The sequence below is a fragment of the Carya illinoinensis genome, chromosome 13, assembly GCF_018687715.1.
Source record: "Carya illinoinensis cultivar Pawnee chromosome 13, C.illinoinensisPawnee_v1, whole genome shotgun sequence".
Classification (NCBI taxonomy): domain Eukaryota; kingdom Viridiplantae; phylum Streptophyta; class Magnoliopsida; order Fagales; family Juglandaceae; genus Carya; species Carya illinoinensis.
This window is the reverse complement of record NC_056764.1, coordinates 31,664-58,986: the sequence shown is the minus strand read 5'-3', so window position 1 is coordinate 58,986 and position 27,323 is coordinate 31,664. Positions and strand designations below refer to the sequence as shown.

General features: G+C 39.8%; 2 protein-coding genes across 9 annotated transcripts in view; both read left to right on the top strand.

The window, feature by feature from the left end:
- The first annotated feature begins 297 nt into the window (after nt 1-297).
- LOC122291236 (AAA-ATPase At4g30250-like) lies at nt 298-2,320 on the top strand. Its single transcript, XM_043098885.1, has one exon. The coding sequence runs from the start codon at nt 497-499 to the stop codon at nt 2,045-2,047; it is 1,551 nt and encodes a 516-aa protein (XP_042954819.1). The 5' UTR covers nt 298-496; the 3' UTR covers nt 2,048-2,320.
- Nucleotides 2,321-14,705: 12,385 nt separating this feature from the next.
- LOC122292835 (callose synthase 2) overlaps nt 14,706-27,323 on the top strand; it is a 38,704-nt gene continuing 26,086 nt past the window's right edge. For 3 of the 8 annotated variants that reach the window (XM_043101378.1, XM_043101375.1, XM_043101372.1), the window contains exons 1-5: nt 14,923-15,157; nt 15,785-16,012; nt 16,807-16,907; nt 26,582-26,703; nt 26,792-26,885. In XM_043101378.1, coding sequence (XP_042957312.1) covers nt 15,829-16,012; nt 16,807-16,907; nt 26,582-26,703; nt 26,792-26,885 — 501 coding nt within the window. In that variant the 5' untranslated portion in view covers nt 14,923-15,157; nt 15,785-15,828. Of the gene's footprint in view, nt 14,820-14,921; nt 15,158-15,784; nt 16,013-16,806; nt 16,908-23,480; nt 23,592-26,581; nt 26,704-26,791; nt 26,886-27,323 lie in introns of those variants that run through there. The other 5 variants (XM_043101380.1, XM_043101376.1, XM_043101373.1 and 2 more) reach the window with 4 other exon arrangements.

Genomic DNA, 27,323 nt, shown 5'->3' with positions numbered 1-27,323 from the left:
AGACGTGTTATAATTAATTAGCATGCATGCATGACCTTACTTTAACATATGTTTACATGATGGTACTTCGCAGTTCACACAGTACTGAAAGTGCGAGAGGTCATAAAATTACCAGGCTGGGAAGAAAAGCAAAAGAGCAGAGCCAGTCGGCTTCATCTTTAGCAAGCTTTATTTATCTTTATCTCTGTTGCTTTTTCAGCCCGCAAACAGCGTCTTTTGCCTCTCCTTTTTTAGTTTTACACAGCATGGCAGCAAGTCATGTGGGCACTACGGGAAAAGGTTACCTACCCAAAACACACACCCCTTATCCCGATCGCCACCATCTATGATCTTTTCAAAATTTGTCATCTTTAATCTTCCTTTGCATTATAAAAACCATAGGTAGAAACCTAGCTCGTGATAGGCAGATAAGACAAAAAACAATCAACCGAGCCGATACGGCGGTAGTACGATATATACCAGACAAATTAAACAGAGTAATTCGGAAGAAGTTAAGATGGAGATATTGTCGCAGATGTGGTCGTTCTTGGGCCTCCTCACCGTCCTACAAAACGTCTTGCCATCCCAGCTCCTCTCCCTCCTTCACTCATTCTACGAGTCCCTCCAGGACATGTTCACCCCCTACTCCTACTTCGAGATCCCTGAGTTCAACGGCTACTGCGGCGTCGACGTTAACGACCTCTACCGCCACGTCAATCTCTACCTGAACTCCGTCAACCACTCCTCCACGTGTCGCCGTCTCACCCTCTCCCGCTCCAGATCCTCCAATCGCATTTCCTTCACCGTCGCACCCAACCACACCGTCCATGACACCTTTCGTGGCCACAGCGTCTCCTGGACCCACCACGTCGAGACTGTCCAAGACTCTTTGGAAGAGAAACGCAGCTTCACTCTCAAGCTCCCCAAGCGCCACCGTCAGGTCCTTCTCTCACCCTACCTCGATCAAGTCACCTCACGTGCCGAGGAGTTCGAGCGTGTCTCCCGCGAACGCAGGCTATTCACCAACAACGGCCACGGCTCCTACGAGTCCGGCTGGGTTTCTGTCCCGTTCCGTCACCCTTCCACGTTCGAAACCCTGGCGCTGGAGCCTGAGCTGAAGAAGCAGATCACGGAGGACCTAACCGCATTCGCTAACGGCAAAGAGTTTTACCACAGAGTTGGTCGTGCATGGAAGCGCGGATACTTGCTCCACGGCCCGCCTGGGTCAGGGAAGTCGAGCCTGATAGCAGCCATGGCCAACTATCTGTGCTACGACGTATACGACCTCGAACTTACCAAAGTGTCCGATAACTCCGAGCTCAGAGCTTTGCTCATACAGACCACGAATCGGTCGATCATCGTCATCGAGGATATCGACTGCACCGTTGATCTGACGGCAGATAGGATGCTGAAAACGACGTCGAAGAGGATGAGAAGGGGGAGGGAGACGTGCCCACGGCCTGAGGGAGATGAGGCCGAGAGGGGGAGGGTGACATTATCGGGGCTTTTGAACTTCACGGACGGGCTTTGGTCGTGCTGCGGGGAGGAGAGGATCATAGTGTTCACGACCAACCACAGGGAAAACGTCGACCCAGCACTGGTGAGATGTGGGAGGATGGACGTGCACGTGAGCCTGGGAACGTGCGGCATGCACGCGTTTAAGGTCCTGGTGAAGAACTACCTCGGCCTGCAGTCCCATCCGGTGTTCGACGCTGTGGAGAGCTGTGCGGGGTCTGGCGGGGCGCTGACTCCCGCTCAGGTGGGGGAGATCCTGCTAAGAAATAGGGGGGACGCCGACATGGCCTTGAAGGAGGTGGTCTCCGCCATGCAAGCCAGGATGATAATGCGTGGGGGTGGAGGAGGTGGAAGTGGGGCCCACGGACTGTGTGATGACGTGGCAGAGAGGTCTCCGGAGAAAGTGTTAACAGTGGAGAACTGGGACTCGTTGTCGCCAGGTGGAAAGGGTGTGGGCATGGGCAGTAATAAGATGAGGAAAGAGGGGAAGGTGAAGTTCTTTGTGAGGCTTAGATCTCTGACCAAGTCTGATTCCGGAAGAAGAGGTGTTTGAGTGCAAGTACTCCGTGGGGTTTTTGTGTGTTCATCGGAGAATATTGGGTGACATTGGTGTAGATGTGATTTGATTTTTTCTTCCATGTACGAGTTTTTACGTCTTTAATGTAATTGTCGTTGCTAAGAACAAATTTTCCGTTTGAGATGTACATACGTCAAAACAGATGAAAATTCCCTGAAGCTATCTTCCGAGTTTGAAGACTTGAGGACGATCCCACGGAAAAGAGATAATCAAATGAAACGAAATTCATAATATTTATATTTCTCTTCATATTCAGCTTCCGTTTGTTTAGTTATAAAACTTTTTTTTTTTGGTACGAAAAACTATTTCAGCAAATTAATTGTGATTTTTTAGCGTTTCGTTATCACATGAGAATATTTTCCTAAAAACGTTTTTTTTTTTGTTCAGTGCGGATAATCTTTTAGGTAAATATAAATTTTTTATATTATAGAATCATAGATGCCCCCATTTGAATGTTGAGATGTTTAGTCTGTCTCATCTCAATATCTAAATACCGGATTATGGCACTACAACAAAACAAGCTTTTTCCAGCGTTTGAATCCATCGCAATAGGTCCTAAAAAACACCGCAAATATTTACTAGCGTCAATTTTTGCTTTGCCGAACATTGGACACAAATGTCTCGTCACAATTGCACAAAATCATCGCAAGTCAAAAATCACTGCAAACTAGGGTAGCCGATTGTGGGATTTTCAGTTTTGTGAAATTGGTGAACCAAGAACGAAAGGGAGAAGGCCGGTGTGGGGAAATGGGACTCAGAAAATGGGCCAAAAGCTCATGACGAAGGAGTTGACATTGTGAGAGAACACTGGGAAGGGTGGAGCTAGTAGGCAACGAAAATGGAGTTTGTTGGTGCAATGGGTCGAAGTGCAGAAGGGTGCTCAGGCATCCAACCATAGGGAGAAATAAGTGTGGAATTTTAATCTGAAAGCATACCTGGCCAGGTTGAATAGGGAACATATGACAGCAAATGATCAGAATGAGAACATATGCACTCTTGGGGGGCATATGGCTCCGAAACCCCTTCATGGTGGAGTTGGCTAGGAAAACTCCCACACACTGTGAGAATTCATGGACCATGCTTACGGTTTCATCAATGTTGAAGACACACCCTAGGCCTTGACGGCGCCAAGAAAGATAGAACTGGAATTGGTTGACAAAAAGTCCAAGGCGGTGGGTAAAGCCAAGACCCTTGAGTAGACCAAAATGGGACAACAAAATAGGAGGTGGAATGAAGCACCTCCCTCGATAGGCCAGCTGGTTTGAGAGTTAAGTTTGGCCTGACTGATGGGTTAGGGTTAATAGTGAAATAATTTATTTCAAGATTGATTTGAGTTAATGCGGTAGGTGGTGCATAGTTGAATACAATTGGCGAATTATAGCAGAATAGTGAGCTTGGGTCTCGAAGAGCCAGGACGTTTGTCTGAACGGGAGATAGTTGAGAGATTTTCAACTATTTTGCTTGGGAGAAATTCTTGATGATCATTTAGGTGTAGTTCATATTGTTCCCTCTAGTGAGTTCATTTGTATTAAGCACTGAGAAATTGATTGTCCACTTCTCGTCTTTGGGCTACCATAATTTCCTTCCCTTTTGAGTTTTTTGTTTGAGTATCCATTGGCTGGAATTAGGGCTGTTCAACCGGGTTCCAACCCTGAAATCCGGGTCCACCCAAACCGGAATCTGGGTTTTCAATCCAGGCCGGAACCCGGACCGGATTAACCCGAGTCAGATCCGGGCCGAAACCCAGTTGAATCCTGTTTTTTAAAAACCCAGATTCTGGTTCCGGATTCAACCCGTTTTTTTTTTTTTTAAGCCTGCAGCTTGGATAAATAGGGAATTAAGACATACATGTTTCGGTCATTTTAGTTTTATTCTCTTGAACAAATCAAACTCACTCAAACTTTCTTAATGAATCATCGGAGTAAAGGTTTTATGCTTAATTGGTACACCTCCTTCATAAAACTATGGAAGAATCCTTTTAAAATTGACTTTTTTTTAACGGCCTGAACCAAAAAAGGGAGAAATATTAATATTTTTCCACCACTTCAATGATTTTGTCTTGTCAACCCTGTTTTAAATGAACGGTTTCAAGTACCAACTCTTAAAAATAAAATCTAGCATACTAATTGATCAAAAAAGCTACATTTAAATGCAAACAAATCCCCAAAAAATATAAGAACGATTGAAGTAAGAAACTTCAGCAGCACTTTGGACTTCAATTATCTTCCCCCATTAGTTTCATCTTATATAGAATATACTCAGCAGCACTGTGGAAAAAGAAAGATGCAATGTGTGAGCAAATAAATAAATGGTATCTTAGTTATGCACACAAAATTAGTCCAACAAAGACCAATTTGAAAACTGAAAAATAAAAACAGATTCTGATACAGATTTTCTATAAACAAGAAAACAGATGCAAGCAGTAGAAAGCACATTATACATGCAGTGTTCATTTCCAAAAATAGATCATATCATCCTTTGTTTTGATAAAATCCACTTGGCATATCCAAATACATAGCACATTGTTTTGAATTCAAGTTCTCATAAAACATTGACATTTGTACATATCCAAATATCATCTTAAACCCAACAAAACCAACATGTTCAAATCAGTTATTTGTGTGTTGATTCCAAACACCCTCTGCATAAGCAGTAGCATGACCTTCCTCTTTTGCTATTCTCATAAACTTTTCATTCTCTCCTATACCATACTAGGCATTTTCAGTGTGTAAAATCTCTGGTTGATAAAGTACGTGCATGAAGTTTTTATTTAGGTGGTTAGAGTTTGAAACTCTGGTTTTTGATAAGAGGAGAGTGAAAATCTCTAGTTGATAAACAGTCAAGTTGCAATAGGTGACAAAGTCAGAACCCAGAAGAGCAAAAAACCATATAAAATTCTTCATTGTTTTTTCTTTTTTCTTTTTTTAAATTTATTTTTAAGGCTTTCACAAAAGTATATGCTTGTTTTCTGTTTTTAGAAATGGGCAATTAAGCAAAAGGCAATTTCACCCTCGATTGCATAAATGCCAATTAGCAGACACAGCCAGATGGCTCCTCTTTATAGTTAGTAATGCCTCTGAACTCTCCAGCTTTCCTCTCATGCAGTAGCAACTCTCGCCCATTTAAACCCCCCATCAATCTCATCACCCTCTCAACCAAACGAGTCTCCTTCTCCTTCTCCTTCTCCTCCTCCTCCTCCTCCTTCTTCTCTCTGAAAAACCAAAACAGTAGAAACAACTACTATAGTGGTTCTTTCTCAGCCTGCAGCATTAGACGACTACTCTTTGATATAGACATGCAAGCCCCCCGGCTTGTTCACTGGAATTCCAGTGGTGGACCTCTCAGACCCTGATGCCAAGACCCTTATAGTTAAGGCCTTGGAATTTGGGATCTTCAAGGTGGTGAATCATGGAGTCCTAGTCGAGTTCATGAAAAAGCTGGAAGCCAAAGCCCTCAGGTTCTTCAACTTACCCCAGTCTGAGAAAGATAGCACTGGCCCTCCTGCCTTAACACTAATCCTGAAGTCATCCCCCACAAGTCATTTTCCATTTTCCAGGAAAACCCAGAAATATTCCGGTAAAGTCTCTAAACAGAGTCCTCTGTTTCTCCTACAACCTTTCTCTTTGAAAAATACTTCTGTTTAAAAAAAATCGTCCATCTAATCCATTTCAAATGCAAAAACAACCCAAACAACCAGAGATTCTGAACAAAGCAAAGGTAACATAGTAGAAAAACATTTAAGCAAGACCCAGAGAGAGGAGAAAAACTGACCGAATGGCACACAGCAAACCAATGAAGACGATCGCGCGACGTGAGGAAGAAGACGGCATGAGGATGAAGACCAAGCACGCGGAAGAAGACGAGGCACGAGGTTGAAGATGATGGCTAGGGTTTCGGAGAGAGTTCTCAGGCTGATTTCGGCATAGAGATAAGAGAGGGGGGGGGGGAGAGAGAGAGAGAGAGAGAGAGAGAGAGAGAGAGAGAGAGAGAGAGAGAGAGAGAGAGAGAGAGAGAGAGAGAGAGAGAGAGAGAGAGAGACAGCGAGTGAGAAGGGTTATATATAAACCCGAGTTATAATCCGGAACCCGGATTTCATACCTGGGTCCGGATCGGATACATGCGGTTTTGAAAATCCAGATTTCGGCCCGGATCAAATCCGGGCCAAAACCCGTAACTGGAAATCCGGTTTCCGGTGCGGGCCGGGTTTTACCCGGCCTGTATGAACAGTCCTAGCCGGAATTGAGAGGTTGTACTGATAGCTTGGTTGTGATGGCTGCCTGCTATTTGAGAGAATGTTTGATAAAGTGTAGGATTTGTATTAACCACACGTAACCAAGGTCCGAATGGGAGGTGAGTGGGGGGAGATTTGATGTAAATTTGTGAATACCAAAGTCTTTTACATGCATAGCAAAAATCAGATAGTCTCTCATATTTGAAAGAGATCCATGTGTCGATGTTCACATTGCCTCAGTGGGTTTGTGATATTAATTTATAATTTGATTCTAATAAACTTCCTACATGCTATGCCATATTGTGGATCTTCTTTTACCTTCATTAGGTTTCCCAAAGCTTTCCTATGCTTGTTGCATTTTCTAGGGTCATGTGCTCTAGTGGTAGGCCATGGATTTGTATGTTAAAAGCTGAGTGATTCAAACAAATTTCTTTCAATGTTAATCCAGGGGCCAAGGTTTTAGGATGAGGAGATGACCTTTGAGATTCCATTGTGCTTGGTTGAGCACCTTGCGTTTGTCATGAGGCGAACATGAACAAAAATAAGTTGGCCTCGAAGTTTTCAATAAGAAATTTTTGTATGAAATTCCAGGCTGCCTTGATACTTGAGTGTATTGCAATTTTGTTGAGGGCAACCAGACGTCCTGTCAAAGCTAACTCTGATGATTTCTTTGTTGCTTTTGTCATAAGTTCAAGGTTGAGATCTTGCCAAGATAGGGCTTCAGCTTGTGTGATCAGGTTGTCCATTTCCATTATGATTGAGAAAGTTGCTCAAGATCTTGGTTAAGATTTCAATAGAATTGGGTTGACTTCATATAGAAGTGTTTTAATTAATAGATTGCTATTTATGTGTTTTAATTAGCCTCATCCGCACACCCTCTAAGCAAACTGTGAATTGTCATTTCTACCCTCCAAATTACAAACATAGCTCTTTTCCTCAGTAGCCGAATGCTTTCTTCTTCTCCTTCCTCCAGCATCTCCTTATCACAACTCCTTCAAGTTCTAGCAAACAAAATCCAAACCTAGAGAGCACCGAATAATATTTAATAATTAGAAATTATCAGAGGTTGAGAGGTAATTATCGAACTCTTGGAGTGCAACTTTGTGCGTGTGTGACCTACTCTTGATATTTAATTATTTCTAGAGAGTGGAGTTTAAGGTGTCATTTGAATAGTGAGTTAAGATAAGATGAGTTGCAATAAAAGTTAAAATTTGAATAAAATATTATTAGGATATTATTTTTTAATATTATTATTATTTTGAAAAAGTTAAATTGTTTATTATATTTTGTGTGAAAATTTTAAAAAAATTATAATGATTAGATGAGATGAATTAAGATGAGTTGATCACACTTTTATCCAAACCGGATCTGAGAAGACATTTTGAAACATATGAAGTGATTGAGTTAATAAGTTGAATGCCGAAAAGCTTCACTCTTTTCACACCAAGTCCGAGCGTTCTCTATAGTTGGTTGTGGTGGCCTTGTTCCTTTTGCGAAATTGACTCTTCCTTAGGCAACTAGTAGTAATTTTCGTCCCATCCCAAAAAGAAAAAAGAATCTTGGAATAAAAAATGCTATTCGAAAATGCTCATCAACAAAATGCAAAAAGAAATCAAAAGACTAATTCCCACAAAATACAAAGCCCAATTGCTCATCAACAAAGTGCAAAAATTATGGGTCTGTTGAGTTGGTTCTTCCCTCTTAGCCGAAGCACAAATGATGGGTTTGTTTGCTATTGGTTTGGTTGAAGGTCATAAGAAAAACAGTTCTTTGCCCGATGATGGGTATGGAGGCTACTGAGTTGGATTCTTAGCTTTGTGAGAGAAGGTATTCAAGTTCACAATTTTATTCCACTTCATCGGACGTCTGGGGTGTTAAAAGTGTCTTCCACACGGAAGAAAGAGTTTTGCGACTGTTAAGGACGGGAACATCACCAACATCATGGATGACTTGCAATGAAACGAGAAGGTGGCACGAAGTGCCTATTGGAACTCCGATGCCTAAGTTAGAGAGAAATGGTCTCAATATCAGTTGTGAGATAGAGTAAGTACTTTACATTCCCGTGTTATTTATAGGAGTGCGATGAGGATGATAATGACTAATCTCCAAAGTTTATCTAAGAGATTCTTCATATAAAGTGGAGTGATAACCTACTTGATCAATTGAGGGTGTTATTTATTCTCTATAACGCATATCAATAGGATCAATCCGTGAGCTTGTGGATCAGTCCCTGGCGTCTCAGATTTGGGCCCTTTACCATATAGGCTTATTCATTCAAGACCCTAAATATCCCTTCCAATGACTCCGCTAATTTCCTTTGTGCTTGCATGTGAAAAATTTATCAACTCGTGCTATCCTTCTACCTCCCTAGTTTGAGATAGATGGCGACCCCAGGGATCATACCCCGCTAGGCGTTTATGCTAACTATGGTGTGGGTTTTCGAAGATTCAACTTCCTGGTATGTTTGAGACGTGGCACACATCATCTGTAATTGTTCCCGCGCTGTCATCCTTTTGCCTGCCCAAGAATCCCCTCATCATTGCTTTCTTTCTTTTTCATACTTCTTTCATTTTCTTAAGTCATTTCCTTGTCACGATTTCTTTTCTCCCTTTGCATTCTATTCTTTCAAGCTTCCAGAGAGACTTGCAACCTCTCATTCTTCTAACCTCGTTTCTTCTAGTTTATACACCAAATGGCTCAATATGGTTCTTTCTGTGCTCCCAGTTGAGCTTCTAACTAAGCCCCTTCTAGGGTTTCCTTTCATTATGTGCCCGAATCCTTTGAGGGTCAGACCTCATGTTTCTTTGAAGGGTTCACATTGCGCTCTACACTTGTCACCTGAGATTTGATGAAGCTGAGGACTTCTTGTCACATCCTTGACTTTGTGATTCTTACTATTCCCTCTGAGGGTGCTGTCGACAAAGAGGGTTTCTCGGAGAGAGTTGCCCTTCCTGTCTGTACTCTGACGCATGGTTTGCGTCGCCCATTTTGTTGCCCCATTCGCAATGTCCTCGACTTCTTTCAATTGGCTCTTGCTCAACTTCATTCGCACTCTTGGCATGTGCTTTTATGCTCCTGTGTAGTATTCTGCATGGTTCTGAAACCTCTGGGGGAGAGGTGCCCAGACCTAACTGCCCGTGAGTTCCATTCTTTCTACTCTGTGAAAGGGTTGTTAGGTAACATCTATAGTTTTTGCATTCGCTCTCAACATTTGGTGGCTGTTGAAGGTCACCATTCGAATGCCAGATAATGGCAAAAGAAATTTTCCCTTATCTCTAGTAGCGGCTAGGAATTCTCGACCTCTGAAATGAAAATTCAGGACTTCCCCATATGGGCTAATTGGGACAAGGTTCCTGAAGATAAGAAAATCCTCATAGATCTAATTGATTGCAAACGTGATTGCATTGACATAGTTGTTCTTCTCAGTTTGGCTAAAGTGGCGGGTTCAGTGTTAGGCAAACCGACTTCCACTAGGGTGACTGCTTCACTCCTGAAAGCCAATATGAACGATGTTTCACTTGTTGGGGTCTTCAAAGTCGTCTTGTAGGCCCACATCACTCATGGGAGCTCTTCCAACCACTCTCCCTTCCTATCAGTGAGCATTTAAAAAAACAAATCCCGAGTAAAGACTTGTTTGTCACCTCTACTTGCCCGTTAGCTTGTGGGTGCCCTAGTGATGAGTATTTGGCTTGGATTCTCAACCCTTTGCACCATTCTTTGTAATATTCTAAATCAAACTGCTTCTCGTTGTTGGATATTATACTGTTGGGAATTTCAAAGCGACAGACAATGTTCTTCCACAGAAACTTAGCGATAACTTTGGCCATTATGGTTGCAAGTGGTTAAGCCTCCGCCCATTTTGTGAAATAGTCTACAATAACAACTATATGTTTTAGCCCTCCTTTCCCTGGCAAGAAGGAACTGACCAAGTCAATTCCCTATTGGGTGAACGACCATGGGGCGTTAATAGAGAATAACTTCTCCGGGGGACAATGGAGGATGGAGGCATAGATCTGGCATTTGATGCATTTATTCACAAATTGCTTGGTGTTCTTAATCTTCTTCATTGTCTCTTTCTCCTCGGGGAGTTTGCTTGTGTCCAAGTACTCTAAAATTGCCTTGGCCCATTTTGGCCCTGTGGGCCCTACCTGGCTCACTTGTATTCTGATTGTTGAGATCTCTATCACTCTTTTGTATACCTCCCAAGGTAGATTTACCTCATCCCTCACAAAGACGACTTTGGCTTGTCTGTCATCTATTGCATTGTCTTCCCTCGGTATTTGCTAAAGACTACAATAGGCTAGTTGGTCGCGAATCTCTAACACCCGACTTATATATTTTTTCAAAATTTTCCCTTTCATGGTGTATGCCCCGGTGACTTGGTTTACCGTAATTTGGGAATCTGCCTTTGCTTCAATCTCCACGGTGCCAAGGGCTCTTGCAATCGAAAAGTACAGCAGTCAAGGCTTTATATTAGGCTTCGTTAATAGTGGTTGTAAACGTGAGTGTGGCCATGTAATAATGCTTCGTTATTCCTCCTCCCATTTGGCAAGTGGACTCATCAATGAATACCAGCTAGGGTTGCTGGTGGGGTGTAACTTCAGTTTCTGCTAGGAACCTGGTGAACTCAGTGATGAAATCTGCCAAAGCTTGCCCCTTCATTGCACTCTTAGATATGTACTCAACGTCAAATTTGCTGAGTTCTACCGACCATGCAACCAATCTACCCGAGCTGTTTGGTGTTCACAATATCTTCTGAGGGGGTGTTCTGTTAACACCTTCATGGGATGAGCTTAAAAGTATGGTTGCAATCTCCTAGTGGTTGTCACTAATGCGAATGCCAACATTTCCATTCACAGGTATCTGGTCTAGATGCCTGTCACTGTGCAACTTGTGTGGTACACTAGTGCCTGTGTTGCTTTCTTTTCTTTTTACTAGGATCGCAGAGATGGCATGGGGGGAAACTGCCAAATATACATACAAGGTGTCTCCCTGAATAGGCTGCTTCAATAGTGGTGAGTTTGATAAGTATTGATTCAGTGTCCTTTTATACTTGCGAACCATAGTGAAAGATTCTCTTAGGTCGGTCAGGTGCCGTGTAGGTTCCTTGCTTTTCACCAATAAGTCATCGACGTATACCTCCATAGTCTTTTCGATCTATTGCTTAAACATCTGATTGACTAGTCTTTGGTTTTAGAGAGGTAGGTGACGGGCGTAGCCTATCGGAGCTAATGCCTATTTTGGCAAAGGCATCCCAAAATACGATGTCAGCTGAGCTCCATTTGTCGATTAAGATCTGCCTGGTGGTGTAGCTTGTGATTAACAAAGTCACTACCAAGGCGTAATCATGGGGGTATAGGACCCCTTGGCGATCTTCGTCTTTGAAAGAAATAAAAGAAGTGGTACCCAGTCTGAGGTTTTTGAAGGGTTTATATGCCAAGTACACATCATGGTACCTTGATTGATGGGCATGAGCCTTTCTATTAGATGTCGTCACTCCCCTACCAGCAAATCTTCCTGTTATGGTCTTGGTGCGGATTTCCCCCAAGGGGGCTTGGTCTTGGTCGCAAGGTTGGTAGGGTGTGTCTTGTCTCCGTTCACTATCTTGCCTTTGTCCTTTGGGGCTTCTGCTTTGCCTGGGCTTACACCTTTGACCTTCTTCTCTTCTTGGTTTGACATGGTCAACCAACATTCATTCGAGTTCCCCGCTTTTCCACCAATTTGGCTACTCTTTTCTTCATAGTTGATCAATCTTCTGTCCAAGGGGTATCTGACTGGTGGTATTTGCAATAGTGTTGGCCCCCTTTAGGTGGGCGCTCCTATTTTCTTGTAGTTTTAGATTATTTCTGTACGCTCAGATTGTTATAGATGAGGCGAGGCCCTTAGTCTTGCTGGGTGGGGTGTCTTTCTCGCCCCTTGCCCTGGTGACTTGACACAATCTTCATATCTCTTGAACTATTTGAATTCTTGGCTTTCAATTACACCTCTTGCTTCCTCGATTTTTAGACGACTTGCAACGTGTTCTTTGTGTTAACATAATCGTCAACCATGTCCATGAATTCCCTCAGAGTCGAGGGGGTTTTTCTGGTCAACTTGGCCATGAATGGATTCCGGGGCCATATGCCTCCTAGTAGGGTAGCTAGCATGATCTTCTTGTTCTTATCATCCTTGATCAATTTCTCCTTATTGAAGTGGATCAAATACGCTTTCAAGCTCCCACTCTCTCTGCTTAATGGTGAGAAGGTAAGCTGCGGGCCATCGGTGTCTCCTACTCTCCATAAATTGCGTTAAGAATTGTTTGGTCAACTTTTCAAAATTGTTGATAGACCTTGGTTGCAAAGTTCCAAATCAGCCCTATGCTATTCCTTTCAATGTTAATAGGAAAGCGCAACAGGCTACTTCTCTTGGGTAGCCGTGAAGAGTCATGTGAGCTTTTAGAATTTTCCAAGTGATCTACAGGGTCCCTGGATGATGGATCCATCATACATATCGATTTAGGGGACTTTGAATTTGGGTGGGAGTGGTATTGCCATTACTTCATTGCTATAAGGAGGATCTGTCCGATTCAGCAGTTGCTCTATGGAGGAAGATCTTGTAATTTTTCTTGTCATATCCTCGTATTTATCTATAAGGCTACGCAGTTTGTCGTGTAGTCTTTTCTTTTCTAACTCCTCAGCATTGACGCCTCCTGCACTTTGCGCATCTCCTTTTGTCTGTTCATTGTTGGTTGGTGGTGTAGCAGCGTTCTACTACTTTAGCTCTTGGTTCTCCTTTCGTAGCTACTCAACTAGAGCTGTTGCCTTTTTCAGCTTTTCTTCAACATTCACTAGCCTTGCTTCCACTTCTATCATGTTCATCTCTTAGTCATGGATTGCTTAGGATCGCGTGGTAGTTGGCATGTGAAAGTCATGTTGAGGTCTGTAGAGATCCCACAAATGGCACCACTATTAAGGATATCTTCCACACCACCAACATCATGGATGACTTGTAACGAAATGAGAATACGGAACGGGACACCCAGTGAAACTTTGATGCCTAAGTTTGAGAGAAGTGGCCTCAATATCAGTTTGTGAGAGAGAGAGAGATAGTACTATCTTCTAGTGTTCTTTATAGGAGTGCGATGAGGATGATAACAACTAATCTTCAGAGTTTATCTTGGAGATTCTCTATGTAAAGTGGAGTCATCACCTGCCTGATCAATCGGAAGTGTTATCTATTCTCTATTATCTATAACGCATATTAATAGGATCAATCCTTGAGCTTGTAGATTAGCTGCTGGTGTCTAATATTTGGGCCCATTAATATATGGGCTTATTCATTCGAGACCCTAAATATCCATTCCAGCGACAATGAAGAGGTTTGAATAGTGAGTTGAAATAAGATGAATTAAGATAAAAGTTAAAAGTTAAATAAAATATTATTTTTATATTATTATTATTTTAGAATTTGAAAAAATTGAATTATTTTTTTATATTTTGTATGAGAATTTGAATAGTAATAAAAAAGTAGTGACAAAGTAATAATAAAATATTGAATTGTAATAAAAAGTAATGAAAAGTAATGTTGCATTTAGGTAGTGAGGTGATCTCAGATCATCTGTGAATAGTTGTGAAAAAGTAATAATAAAATATTGAATAGTAGTACGAAATAGTTAAAAGTAGGTTAAAAATAATGATAAAATAATGAATAGTAATTGAGCATACTACCCAAATTTGCTGTAAGTGAAAAATAATAATAAAATAATAAATAATAGTATAGTTTCTCAAAACACTCTACTATAGCCTAAATAAGATGAAATGAAATGTTTTTGATATCTAAACCTAGCCTATGACTGGGCCTTTTCTAATTGAGTTCAAAACTAGGAAACATAGTAATTAACTTCAGATATTCTATAAATAGTAATGAAAAAGTAATGATAAAATATTGAAGAGTATTAAAAAATAGTAAAAAGTAAGGTTGCGTTTAGGTAGTGAGGTGATTTCAGATCTTTTGTAAATAGTAGTAAAAAAATAATAATAAAATATTAAATAGTAGTACAAAATAGTTAAAAGTAAGTTAAAAGTAATGATAAAATAATAAATAGTAGTTGAGTGTACTATTCAAACTAGCTGTAAATGAAAAATAATAATAAAATAATTAATAATAATATAGTTTCTCAAAACACTTTACTATAACCTAAATAAGATAAAATGAAATGTTTTTAATATCCAAACTTAGCCACGACTTGACCTCTTCTGGTTGGGTTCAAAACCAGGAAACAGAGTATTTGGCTTCTTTGTGAATATTAATGGAAAAATAATGATAAGATATGGAATAATAATAAAAAATAGTGAAAAATGACAGGCTCTTGTGATTGGGCTCAAAACCAAGAAACAGAGCAGTCGACTTCATAAGTCAAGGCTTGCTTCCGAGTCTTCTTTGGCAACTGTTACCGTTGGCGCCACTCATAAAGTATCCACCAAGTACTCTTGCTCGGTGTTTCTGTATCTCTGTCTGTGTCAATGTATTTGTTTATACGTAAGTTTTTTTATTTTTAGTTTATTTTATTTATTTATTTTTAACGTAAGTTTCAACCCCCTCTCTTTCCCTATTTGTACCAGTATTATATTAGCGACGAGTGATTGCATGTTTGAAACTATTTACACGGCAGTATCAGCCTGGACAGTCGTTTACTTTTCTGGTCCTCTTTCTTGTTGACTACCCAGAAGCACAGTTCGTAAGAGCTTTCTTTTTAACCTTGCTTTTATGGTTGACTGAAGGTGGAGGTGCTTTGTGTACTCGTGGGCACTGGGAAAACAAATCCTGAACCCTTTTTGAGACGAGACTGACAGAAGAACATATATGGCTTTGTCGAGGTATGACAAATAAGGCGTCATAATTTCTTTGTTTTTGTTGTTTTGCTTCCTGTGTCAGCTCAGCAACTCCATGGGGGTCTGGTTGGAGTCAGAAAGATTTTTTTTTTTTTTTTTTTGTTTTTTGTTTTCTAATCTTCACTCAGTTTAAGTGTCTTCAGTTTCTAATTCTCACTTTTGTTTATGGACAAAAGTGTTTCTTTGTATATAAAAAAATTCAAGATTTTTATTTCACAAGATTTTTATTATATCTAAGTTAATTATCAATTACATCTTAGAGACTGAGTGATGCAGCTCTCCAAGATACTGGGTCCTAAGCCATGTGTGTATGTCTCACAGACATAAATGTCTGTATAACAGTATAAGGTTATACATGGCATTCATGAAAAATAATTTGCTTCTTCTGTCTGCTGATCAGCATCTACATGCGGTTCTTTTCTCTATTACACAAGATTTTTTTTTCTCGTCCATTTTAAAATTTCTTTTTGTTGTATTAATATCTTAAACTTTGGGAAAAAAAGTCAACTATTGAGTTATGCTTAGTCGGGTGAGGTTTTGAAAATTTTCAGAAGCTAAATTTGGATCTATTTTCCATCTTTTTTCTTGAGAATGTTCCGTCGGGTTTGACAGGTTGACAGGGTAGCTTGAGTTGATAATTCTTTTGAGGTTTAGAGATGGCATATAGAAGGGGGTCCAATCAGCAACCGCCAAGGCGGATTTTACGGACTCAGACTGCAGGGAATTTAGGAGAGCCGATTTTGGATAGTGAGGTGGTGCCTTCTTCGTTGGTTGAGATTGCTCCAATTCTCCGTGTGGCTAATGAAGTCGAGGCTAGCAACCCAAGAGTTGCTTATCTATGTAAGTTGTAGTGTTTTTTTCCTCCAAATAGGTAGGTTTGGCAGCTAAGAGATAATATCATTATTACAATTTTTTTAAATTTTTAAATAAAATATAATAAATAATTTAATTTTTTAAAATTACTATTTAACTTTTTCAAATTTTAAAATAATAATAATATTTTATTCAATTTTAAATTTTCATCTAAAATAAAAAATTCTCATCTTACCATCCAAATCTACTAAACTCATCAGTATGTGCTTGTATGCTTGGAGTATTTTTTTAACATGTATAACAAAGTATCCTCTTCGATTTTAACTCGATTTAATGTATCTTTGACTACGTATCTTTGACTATGTTGATTTTAACTCGATTTGATTTGCTTGGCCAGCTGTATATAATGTTTTTGCAATGATTGAGTGGCACCGGCATAATATTTAAATTTCCCTATAAAAATCCTTCAATAATGCACCTTTTTGTTTCCTGAAAATGTTCCTAAAGATGGGATGCGATAGGTATTTCATATGCTGGAGGCTCCGATTAATGTCTTCTAGTCAATATAATAATTGGTTAGTTCATGGTGTTACAATGTCAGTGAATTATAAGTAAAAAAATGGTTCTGTTTCTTAAACTATTCACATTATTTGGTTTTGTCTATTGTAATATGATATCTATGTCTTACTTAACAAAAATGATATATATGTCCTGACAGAATTTATCATGACACATATCTCTGAATGAATGCCATGCAATGTTTTCTGAAATCTGCTACGTTTTTGTACTCAAATGCATATTAATGTCAACGCTGGACTTAGGTCGGTTTTATGCCTTTGAAAAAGCTCACAAACTGGATCCCACATCCAGTGGACGAGGTGTTCGCCAATTTAAAACTGCACTTCTTCAACGGCTAGAAAGGGTAAGCTTATATATTGCTTGCTTATGTGATTTCTTCCTAGTATGCGATGTTTTTTAAGGATCCCTGTGAAAGGATCAGAGGTCTGATAAAGAATATTCAAGTACCAATTATTATTTGCTACTCTCATTTTTCTTTCTTGCTTTACTGGATTAATTAGTTATTCCAAATACAGAAGTACAAAAGAATTGCAAGCATGAAAACTCCAACTCTAGGAGATGGTAACTAGCGGGGAAACCCTACAAAGGGTAAATCTGGAATCCTCTCCTTTCAAGGAGTTCATGGCCCAGCATAACTCCTTATCCCAATCTTGTATCTATCTTTTCACGAAACGGGCTAGTCCCTATAGTCTGCCAAGCATGCCTTGTAAGAATAGCAAGGAAAAACTAAGTTGCAGAACAATCAACTAAAGGAAGAAGAAAGCCAAAGAGATATTTCGAAGAAAAGCTTACTGAATTCTATTCATTCTAGTGTATTAAATTTACAAGAGGTGGCTGTTTATATACAACAAAGAGTAACTAACTCTGACGAACCATAGGTAAAAAAAGAATATTCATCTAAATGTACAATTACGTAACAAATTGTAAAAATACATAAAAGGACATGATGACCCAATTACAAGAGGATCCTTTCTGGTAATTTGAGAGGAGCATTATCACAAGCTATGAGTGAACTTTGTAATGCATGAGACTGCAGGTCAGATGTCTTCATGGTAGCACAAGCAGCTTCATCTTGATGATCTTGACAGATCACAGTAGAGGAGTTGTGATGAACATGCAGCTCTAATAACCCCCCCCCCCCCCCCCCCCCCCCCCCCCCCCAAGATGGAGAATAGATATTGGCTATTCCTATCTTGGATAGGTGAGTATAGAGAGTGTATGAAGGGAGAGATTTAGTAAAAATGTCAGCTAACTATGAATGGGTAGAAACATGCGTAGTTATGATGCTTCCTGCAAGAATTTGATCTCGAATTAGGTGGCAATCCACCTCTATGTGTTTTATCCTCTTATGGAAGACATGATTAGCTGTTATGTGAAGAGCAACCTGGTTGTCACGGTACAAATCAGCAGGTTGAGGATGAGAAATTGCAAGATCAGAGAAGAGATGCCTCAGCCAAGTGAACTTAGTGGAGAGGGAAGCCATTACACGATACTCTGCTTCAGCAGAGGATCTTGAGACCACAGTTTATTTCTTTGAGCGCCATGAAATTAAGGAATTACCCATGAAAACACAATAGCCAGTGACCGATTTTCGAGTGTCAGGGCATGATGCCTAGTCTGAGTCACAATATCCTCTTAAGTGAATGGAGGAATTGGATGACAGCAAGATACCTTGACCAAGAGCATTTTTGAGGTACCTTTGAATTTTATGAGTTGCAACAAGGTGAACATTAGTAGGTTTTTCCATGAACTGGCTGAGAACTTGAGTGGGATAATTGATGTCGGGTTTGGTTAAGGTAAGATAGAGAAGCCTGCCAATAAGTTGTTTGTATGGAGTTGGGTTAGACAATGGGGAACCAGTGGCTTTGCTTAATCTGTGGTTTTGATCCATGGGAATTTTGAGGGGCTTAGATGCTAACTATCCTGAGTCAGCAAGTATATCAAGGGTATACTTTTTTTGGCGTAGGTGGATGCCAGTAGAGGACCTAGCAACCTCGATGCCTAAAAAGCACCTCAAATGGCCGAGGTCTTTGATTTTGAAATGGTGATTCAAGAAGGATTTTAAGGTTGAGATAGAGACAAGTGAGTTGCTTGCAACCACCATGTCATCTACATAAATAAGCAAAGTTGTGAAAGTTGAACATTTGATACAAGTAAAAAGACTATAATCAGCCTTTGATTGTTTAAATCCAAATTGAATAAGGGAGGTAGAAAACTTGTCATACCATTGTCGTGAAGCTTGCTTAAGTCCTTGCTTAAGTCCATAGAGACTTCTAAGCAGCCTGCATACTTGTCCTGGGTTGCCCTTTTCATAGCCAAGAGGTCTTTTCATATAAATTTCCTCTTGAATTTCTCCATTGAGAAAGGCATTGTTAACATCGAATTGGTGGAGATGCTATCCTTTAATAGTAGCTAAGGCAATGATGGTTCTGACTGTGACCATTTTAACCACTGGAGAAAATGTTTCATGGTATTCCACTCCTTTTTGTTGAGCGAATCCTTTGGCAACTAGTCTTGCCTTTTTCCTTTCAACAGTACCATTGGAATTGTACTTGGTTTTGAATACATACTTGCAGTCAATTGGGATTTTACCAGGAGGTAGGTCAGTGAGAACCCAGGTCTTATTGAATTCTAGTGCATCAATTTCGGCCTCCATTGCCTTACACCAATCAGGGTCCTTAACAACTTGTCTATAGGTTTGTGGGTCTTGAGTGGATGAAATGGAAGTGGAAAATAAAGAAAAACTGGATGATAAACGATGATAGGAAATAAAATGAGATAAAGGAAAAGAGGTACTTGATGTCATGTCTTTGAATTGAGAAGGTGAGATAAAGGATGCTTGCTTGCAATGAAAATCCTGGAGGTATTGGGGAGCTGCCCTTGTTCTAGTAGACCTTTTGAGTGGTGGTGGAGGCAGAATTAGAATTGGAAGGAAGGTCAAGAGAAATGGAAGAGTGTGGAAGTTCAAGAGGCAAAGAAGAAGAGAGTGAAGGTTCAGAAGTTTGTGAGTATGGGGAAAAAGGTGAAGGAATAGGTAAAGGAGCAAGAGAAGGAGGTGATGGGGGTGAAGGGGAAGTGGGTTTGTAAACTGGGATAGGTGGGAAAGTATTTGATGGTGGAATGGTAGTAGGCAATGGCTGGAGTGAATGATGAAATGGAAAGATATGCTCATAGAATGTGACATCTCGAGAGAGAAAGACTGCTTGAGTGTTGAGATCAAGTTGTTACAAGGATAATTTAGGCATATACGTATATTGTATATTCACTAGACTGTATATAGTAGACAATTAGGCTGTGATAACGTAGGAAATACTTAACGTATGAGCTGTAGATAACGTGAGAAATACTTCACGTGTACAGAAAATCTGGTGGCAATTAGGCGCTGAAATGCTTAGCAACAGAAATGTAACTCTTTATAAATAATGAAAGCAACCCAAGGGAAAAGGTATTTAGACCTTTTGACATGGTATCAGAGCTTCCACTCTGATTATCGTTTCTTTGTGGTCTTAATCCTTGAGAGTTTCTGAGTAGTGACGTGGTGAATTTCTGAGTTCCTACTTTGATTATCTGTTCTCGCACGTTGGTGAGTTTTTGAGTTTGTGGTGAGTGTTTTCTCACACGTTTGTGGGCTCATCACTTTGGTGGCTGTTGGCAGTTGCAAGTGATGTTTCTGTGCCAGTTGGCACTTTCTATGGTGGTTGATGGCGTCTTTGGCAGGTTCTGTGTAAAGCTGTGTGGTGGCCGACCACTTATGGTCATCATTTTCTCCTCTGTTTTGCATGATTCTGTTCTGGGTAGTGGAGCTTGGTGCTTATCGGCACCTTCTGTTTCTTAGAGAGGTGTTTTTTATTTATTTATTTTTCCTTGGCCTTTTCTGTTTTGTGGCTGTGGGTTCTCAGCAAAAGCATTTCTGGGTTGCATTTTGGTTGCTTTTCTTAGTTTGCATGGGTTGCTAATTATTTGGGCTTACTTTGATTATTTCCGTAGGCTTATTTGTGCTCCATTATGTGTTTGGGCCTCTCTTTCATGTTGATAATTTGGGCTGATAATTTATGCTGCAAATTATTTCCGTAGGCTTATTTCATTTGCATTACGTGTTTGGGCCTCTCTTTCACTTGAAGTTGGAACTAACTTGATTTGGGCTTTTCTTATTGGATTCATTTTTTTTTAGTAGACTTTCATCATGTCTATTGAAAATACTATTATTCGATTTACTAGAAAGAATTTTCCTACGTGGAAATTTCAATTTAAAATGTTTGTGAAAGGGAAATAATTATCAACTCATATTGATGGTTTGAGTTAAGTTCCCACTGATGAAAAAGAACTTGCACAATGGGAGGATGCTAAAGTAGTCTCTTGGCTATTCGGGACGATTGAGCCCCATCTGGTAACCAATCTCCATTGTTTTACTACGACTCAAGCTATGTGGGACTATCTCCATCGCATTTATCACTAGAATCACAGTGCTCGGAAATTTCAATTGGAGGTGAAAATTAGCAATTATTTTTTTTTTTTGAGAGAAAAAATCAATTATGGCAAAAACAACAATTATACTCAAGGTAATTTGACCATTGAACAGTTTTACTCTTGTTTTATTAATCTTTGGAGCGAGTATTCTGCTATTGTTTATGCTAAGATTCCCCTTTCGGCCCTCGCGGTTCTTTAAGAGGTTCATATTGAGAGTCAACGCGATCAGTTTTTGATGAAAATTTGCCTTGAATTTGAGCATGTTCGAGCTGGTTTATTAAACCTTAGTTCGGTTCCTTCTTTGGATACTTGTTTGGGAGATTTATTACGTGAAGAACAATGGTTAACCACTCAGATGGGTATGACTTCTGAGAATGTCTTTTCCGAGACTGTAAATGTAGCCTATGAGGGAGAGGGAGGAACAAAGTGTAGCGTTTCAATTGTAAGGAATTTGGTCATATTGCCCGAAATCGCCCTAAGAAAGTTTGTAACTACTGCAAGAAAGATGGTCATATCATCAAAGACTGTCAAGTGCTGCCTCAAAATCGCCAATCCCAAGCTTTTTAGGCTACTATTCAATCCTTTTCTTCTTCTTCTTCTGCGCCACCAACTGTAAACTCTAATTCATCTGTTTTCATACCAGCAATGGTCCAACAGATGATTGTGTCTGCTTTTACGGCCTTAGACCTTCAAGGTATGGATTGTTGATTTGGGTGCTTCTAATCAAATGACTGGAAATACGACGGGTCTCCATGGGGTTCGTAAGTATAGAGGCTCGCAAAATATTCAGATTGCTGATGGCAGTACTCTTCCTATTATTGCTGTTGGTAAATTGGGCTATTCATTTAGCGATGTTTTTGTCTCTCCTGGATTATCTACCAATTTGATTTTTGTTGGATAATTGATAGATAATAATTGTGAAGTTCACTTTTCTCGTGGTGGTTGTCTTGTGTAGGATTAGGTGTCGAGGACGGTGATCGCGAAGGGGCCCAAAGTGGGACGTTTATTTCCTTTACAGTTTTCTATTCCTAATGCTGTTTCTCTTGCTTGTACGACTACTGCCAATGCTAATGAAGTCTGGCATAAGAAATTAGGTCATCCTAATTCTGTTGTCTTGGCTCATCTTATGAAACATGATTTTTTAGGCAATAAAGATTCATTTTCTTCTTCGCCTGTATCTTTTGATTGTGCTACTTGTCGTCTTGGTAAAAGTAAAACTTTACCTTTTCCTGCACATGGTAGTCGTGCTTCTAATTGATTTGAGATTGTGCATACTGACGTTTGGGGTGTGAGTCCTGTTATTTCTCATGGTCAATACCGTTATTTTATGGCATTTATCGATGATTATAGTCGATTCACTTGGATATATTTTCTCCGTTTTAAAGCTGACGTATTTTCTGTCTTTCAAAAATTCGTTGTGCTTGTCGAGACATAGTTCAGTACTTGTATAAAAACTTTACGCTCTGACTCAGGTGAGGAGTACATGTCTCATTCTTTTCAAACTTTTCTTCAGCAAAAGGGGATCATTTCCCAGCATTTTTTTCCTTATACTCCTCAACAAAATGGAGTCGCTGAGCATAAGAATCGTCATCTCTTAGATGTCGTCTGTACTTTGTTGATTGATTCATCTGTAGCTTTTAAATTTTGGGTAGAAGCTTTATCTACTGCTGTCTATTTGATCAATCGTTTTCCTACTGGCACTCTAGATTAAGATCCTCCCTATTTTCAATTATTTGGCCTGTCCCCTGAGTATCAATCCTTTCATACTTTTGGGTGTGTTTGTTTTGTTCATTTGCCACCTGTTGAGTGTCATAAGCTTGCTACATAGTCTGTCACATGTGCCTTTATGGGATATAGTCCTACTTATAAATGATTTGTTTGTTATGATGCTTATGCAAGCAAATTCCTAATCTCATGGAATGTGATTTTCTTCGAAAATCAATATTTCTTTCAGTCTCAGGTTATTTCTGATCCTCCTATTACTGTTCTTCCCACTTTTGATGATGTGCCCTCTTTTATTGAGCGATTTAAACCATTTATGGTGTATCATTGACGTCTTCCCCCTTCTTCAACGCCCCTTCCAGACACTGATCCGTCATCTGATTTTGCGGTTCCTATACCTCGGCACTTTACCCGGGTTACACATCCACTAGATAGGTATGGTTTTCCATGATTTTATTCGAAAATCAATATTTCTTTCAGTCTGCGGTTATTTCTGATCCTCCTATTAGTCTTCTTCCCGCTTTTGATGATGTGCCCTTTTCTATTGAGCGATTTAAACCAGATATGGTGTATTATCGACGTCTTCCCCCTTCTTCAATGCCTGGAATTCCAGACACTCTTAGTTCTTGGGAACTGACAGGAGTATGGTATTGATTATGAAGAGACATTTGCACCTGTTGCTAAAATGACTACTGTGCAGACTATCTTGGCACTTGCTGCATCGTAAGGGTGGTCTCTCCGTCAAATGGATGTGAAGAATGCTTTTCTACATGGGGATTTGAAGGAAGAAATCTATATGTCTCCACGTCCCGGCATGTTTGCTACACCTTCCTCAAAGGTTTGTCGGCTACGCCGATCCTTGTATGGACTGAAACATGCTCCACATGCATGGTTTGATAAATTTCGCCTTACACTGCTTGCTTTTCATTTCACTTAGAGTCAGTTTAATTCCTCTCTTTTTCTTCGCAAGACTTCTGCAGGAATCGTATTGCTTTTGGTATATGTTGATGACATTGTGATTGCTGACTCCGATACTGAGTTAATTAAACAATTACGACATCATCTCAAGGCTTTTTTTCGCATGAAAGATCTTGGTCCCTTACATTACTTTCTTGGCCTTGAGGTGCAGCTTACTTCAACTGGTACATTGTTACACTAGCACAAATACACGCGGGAAATGATATCATTTGCTGGTCTCCAATCGGGTAACTCTGTTCTTACTCCCTTGGAGATAAATCTTAAGTTTCGTCAGGAGGAAGACGAGCTTCTATCAGATCCATCCTTGTATCAGCAGCTTGTCGGGAGTTTGAACTACTTGACGATTACTCGTCCTGATATTTCTTTTGCTATGTAACAAGTCAGTCAATTTATGCAGGCTCCCTGACATCTTCATTTAGCCGCTATTCGCTGCATTATCCGATATCTGAAGGGCATCTCTACATGTTCTTTCCTAAAGAATCTTCCTTACAGTTGGTAGGGTATAGTGATGCTGATTGGGCCGAATGTGCGGATACTCGTCGCTCTGTTACTGGCTGGTGCATGTTCTTAGGCGATGCACTTATTTCTTGGAACAGTAAGAAGCAATACAGAGATTCCAAGTCCTCAACTGAGTCCGAGTATTGTGCTATGTCTTCCGCATGCTCTGAGATCACATGGCTTCATGGGTTATTGGGTGAACTTGGTTTTTCTCAGCTACATTTCACTTCTCTTCATGCTGATAATACCAGTGTTATTCAGATCGCTGCTAATCCTGTCTACCATGAGCGTACGAAACATATCGAAGTTGATTTCCATTTCATACGTGAATCCTTTGATAAACATGTGATTACTCTCCCTCATATTTCTACTAAACGTCAAACTGCAGACATATTCACTAAAGCTCTTTCTCGGCACCGACATCAGTTCTTGGTTGACAAATTGATGCTTCTTGATCTACCGGCATCAATTTGAGGGGGGATGTTACAAGGATAATTTAGGCATATACGTATATTGTATATTCACTAGACTGTATATAGCAAACAATTAGGCTATGATAACGTAGGAAATACTTAACGTATGGGCTGTAGATAACGTGAGAAATACTTCACGTGTACAGAAAATTTGGCAGCAATTAGGCACCGAAATGCTTAGCAACAGAAATGTAACTCTCTATAAATAATGAAAGAAACCCAAGGGAAAAGGTAGTCAGACCTTTTGACACAAGTAACTTGTATCCTTTGACCCCAAAAGGATAACCAAGAAAGACACATCTCCTAACACGAGGATCAAATTTCTTCCTATTTTGGGAAAGAGTTAAGGCAAAACAGAGGTAGCCTAACACTCTCATATGAGAATATGTGGGAGGAATGTTGGAAAGAAGTTCAAAGGGGGTCTTATTGGACAGAACAGAACTTGGAACTCGATTAATAATATATGCTGCAGTGAGGATACAGTCAGTCCAATATTTATTGGGAAGATTGGATTGTATTTTAAGAGCTCGAGCTATATTCATGAGACTGCTATGAGTGAACTTTGTAATTCATGAGACTGCAGGTCAGATGTCTTCATGGTAGCACAAGCAGCTTCATCTTGATGATCTTGACAAATCACAGTAGAGGAGCTGTGATGAACATGCTGCTCTAATATGCCTAGTGAAAGAGCACCCATAAATAAGTGAATTATGTGTTACCGTTGATTCCATGCAAAAAATGCAGGGTCTCCCTTATAACCCCAGTTAACTTGCTGATCCCCGGTTAATAGTCCATTCCTGTTTGCAACGCAGTTTATAAAGGGTTTTTTGGAATAGAGTTTATATACCCACCAACTTCCACAAAGAAACAAAACACCTAGTGTTCCAAGTGTGTTGCAGTTGCTCTACATCAATATTTAAGATCACCGGAGGGCAGCCAACTAACTGAGCCTCCAGTACTCAAAACAACTTCATGTAGTCTGGACTGAATAAACTCCAAGTCCTTAGTCTAGCTGGGTGCTAACAATGGTTTCCATTCTGAAGTACAACAAAAACTGTTGCTGTCATGCTACTTCCAGAATTATACATAACTCTGTGGCCATATCTCAAATGCAGTGAGAATTTCAGAACTAATCATAGACTGGGGCGCGGAATGGAAGTTAAAAAATGCTGTTTTAAGGTGATCACAAGAATTGTGATTTTCCCGGAAAGAACAGTTACTTTAAAGTCCATTAGTTTTTTTTTTTATTATTTTTTTTATAAAAAGGCGGTAGCATGTAATTTTATTAATAATCCCTTTCTTGCGACAGAGGAAAACGGTGATTACATTCTATCACCTTGGGCGGTTACATCATAAGTCAATGAACAAATGTCCATGAGTGAATTCTTGGAGCTATCTTGTGAACAAGTGGTTGAGAGTGGTTGAAAGTCTTGAAGATTCAACTTCCATAATTATCTCCTTCGAAGCTTCCCTTGTTTAAACTGTAAAGTAGACAACAATCAGACTTCTAACCGTCTGATCTCCCTGCGAAATGGACCTAATCTTTACTAGTGTTTGCTGTCAGACCATACAACATTTATCATTGCTTAGTGGTCTTAGTGCATGATTTACTATTATGAAATCATTTATTTCTTTTTTATGATTTGGATTTAAATATTTTGAATTTCTGATGTCCTTCAATTGGTTTCTAATAATATTTTGGGTTGTTTTCTATTCCTTCTTTTTGAAAGAAAATAGTTTGCATGACCTTGAAAATATTTTTTTGACTGTTTCAATCTGTCAATATTTTTCTTGGCCTTAATGCCCTAGCAAATTTTTATCAATGGCCTCCCATTTAGAATTTGGCAGAAATATTAGTTCATCTTTTTTACTATTTCAGGAAAATGAAACGACATTGGCAGCAAAAGCAAAGAGTGATGCTAGTGTAATGCAGAACTTTTACCAACATTACTACAAAAAGTATATTCAAGCGTTGCATGATGCTGCTGATAAACATGATCGGTTGGTTCTCTAAGAGAATTGATGTTAATTGAGCTTTCTCTTTTCCGTTATATTTTATCTTATATTAAGCTTTATGTCCCTAACTCAGCGCCCGACTGACAAAAGCATATCAAACTGCTGCTGTTCTATTTGAGGTTTTGAGGGCTGTGAACCAGACAGAGGCAGTTGAAATGGCTGATGAGGTGTAACTGAAACCATTTGACATATTTCTGAAGGATATGATCTCTTGACCAAACTGTTATTATGCTTGCTGATAATATATTTAAAACTCTCTGCTGCAGTAGCTGTCTTATACATGATGCTGTAGCAATTATTATGGAAAAATACCCTTTGCATCATCAAACTACCAAGGGTTTTGCACTTTTCAACCCAAAATACCAAAATTTGACATACTCAAACTGACAAAAAAGTGACGCTTTCCATCCTTCATTAATATCTGATGATCAAAATTGTGTCATATCACCTATTTTTCTTTCATATCAACGGTCATAATTCAATTGGGGGTGCAGAGTGTCAGTTTTTGGTACTTGAGGGTGCAATGTGTCAATTATGATATTTTGGGGTGCAAAGAATAGGGCCCTGATAGTTTGAGGGTGCAAAGTGTACTTTCCCCCGATGAT

Excerpts from the sequence above, each read along its gene's own strand:
- LOC122291236 (XM_043098885.1), top strand. The coding sequence starts at position 497 with ATGGAGATATTGTCGCAGATGTGGTCGTTCTTGGGCCTCCTCACCGTC.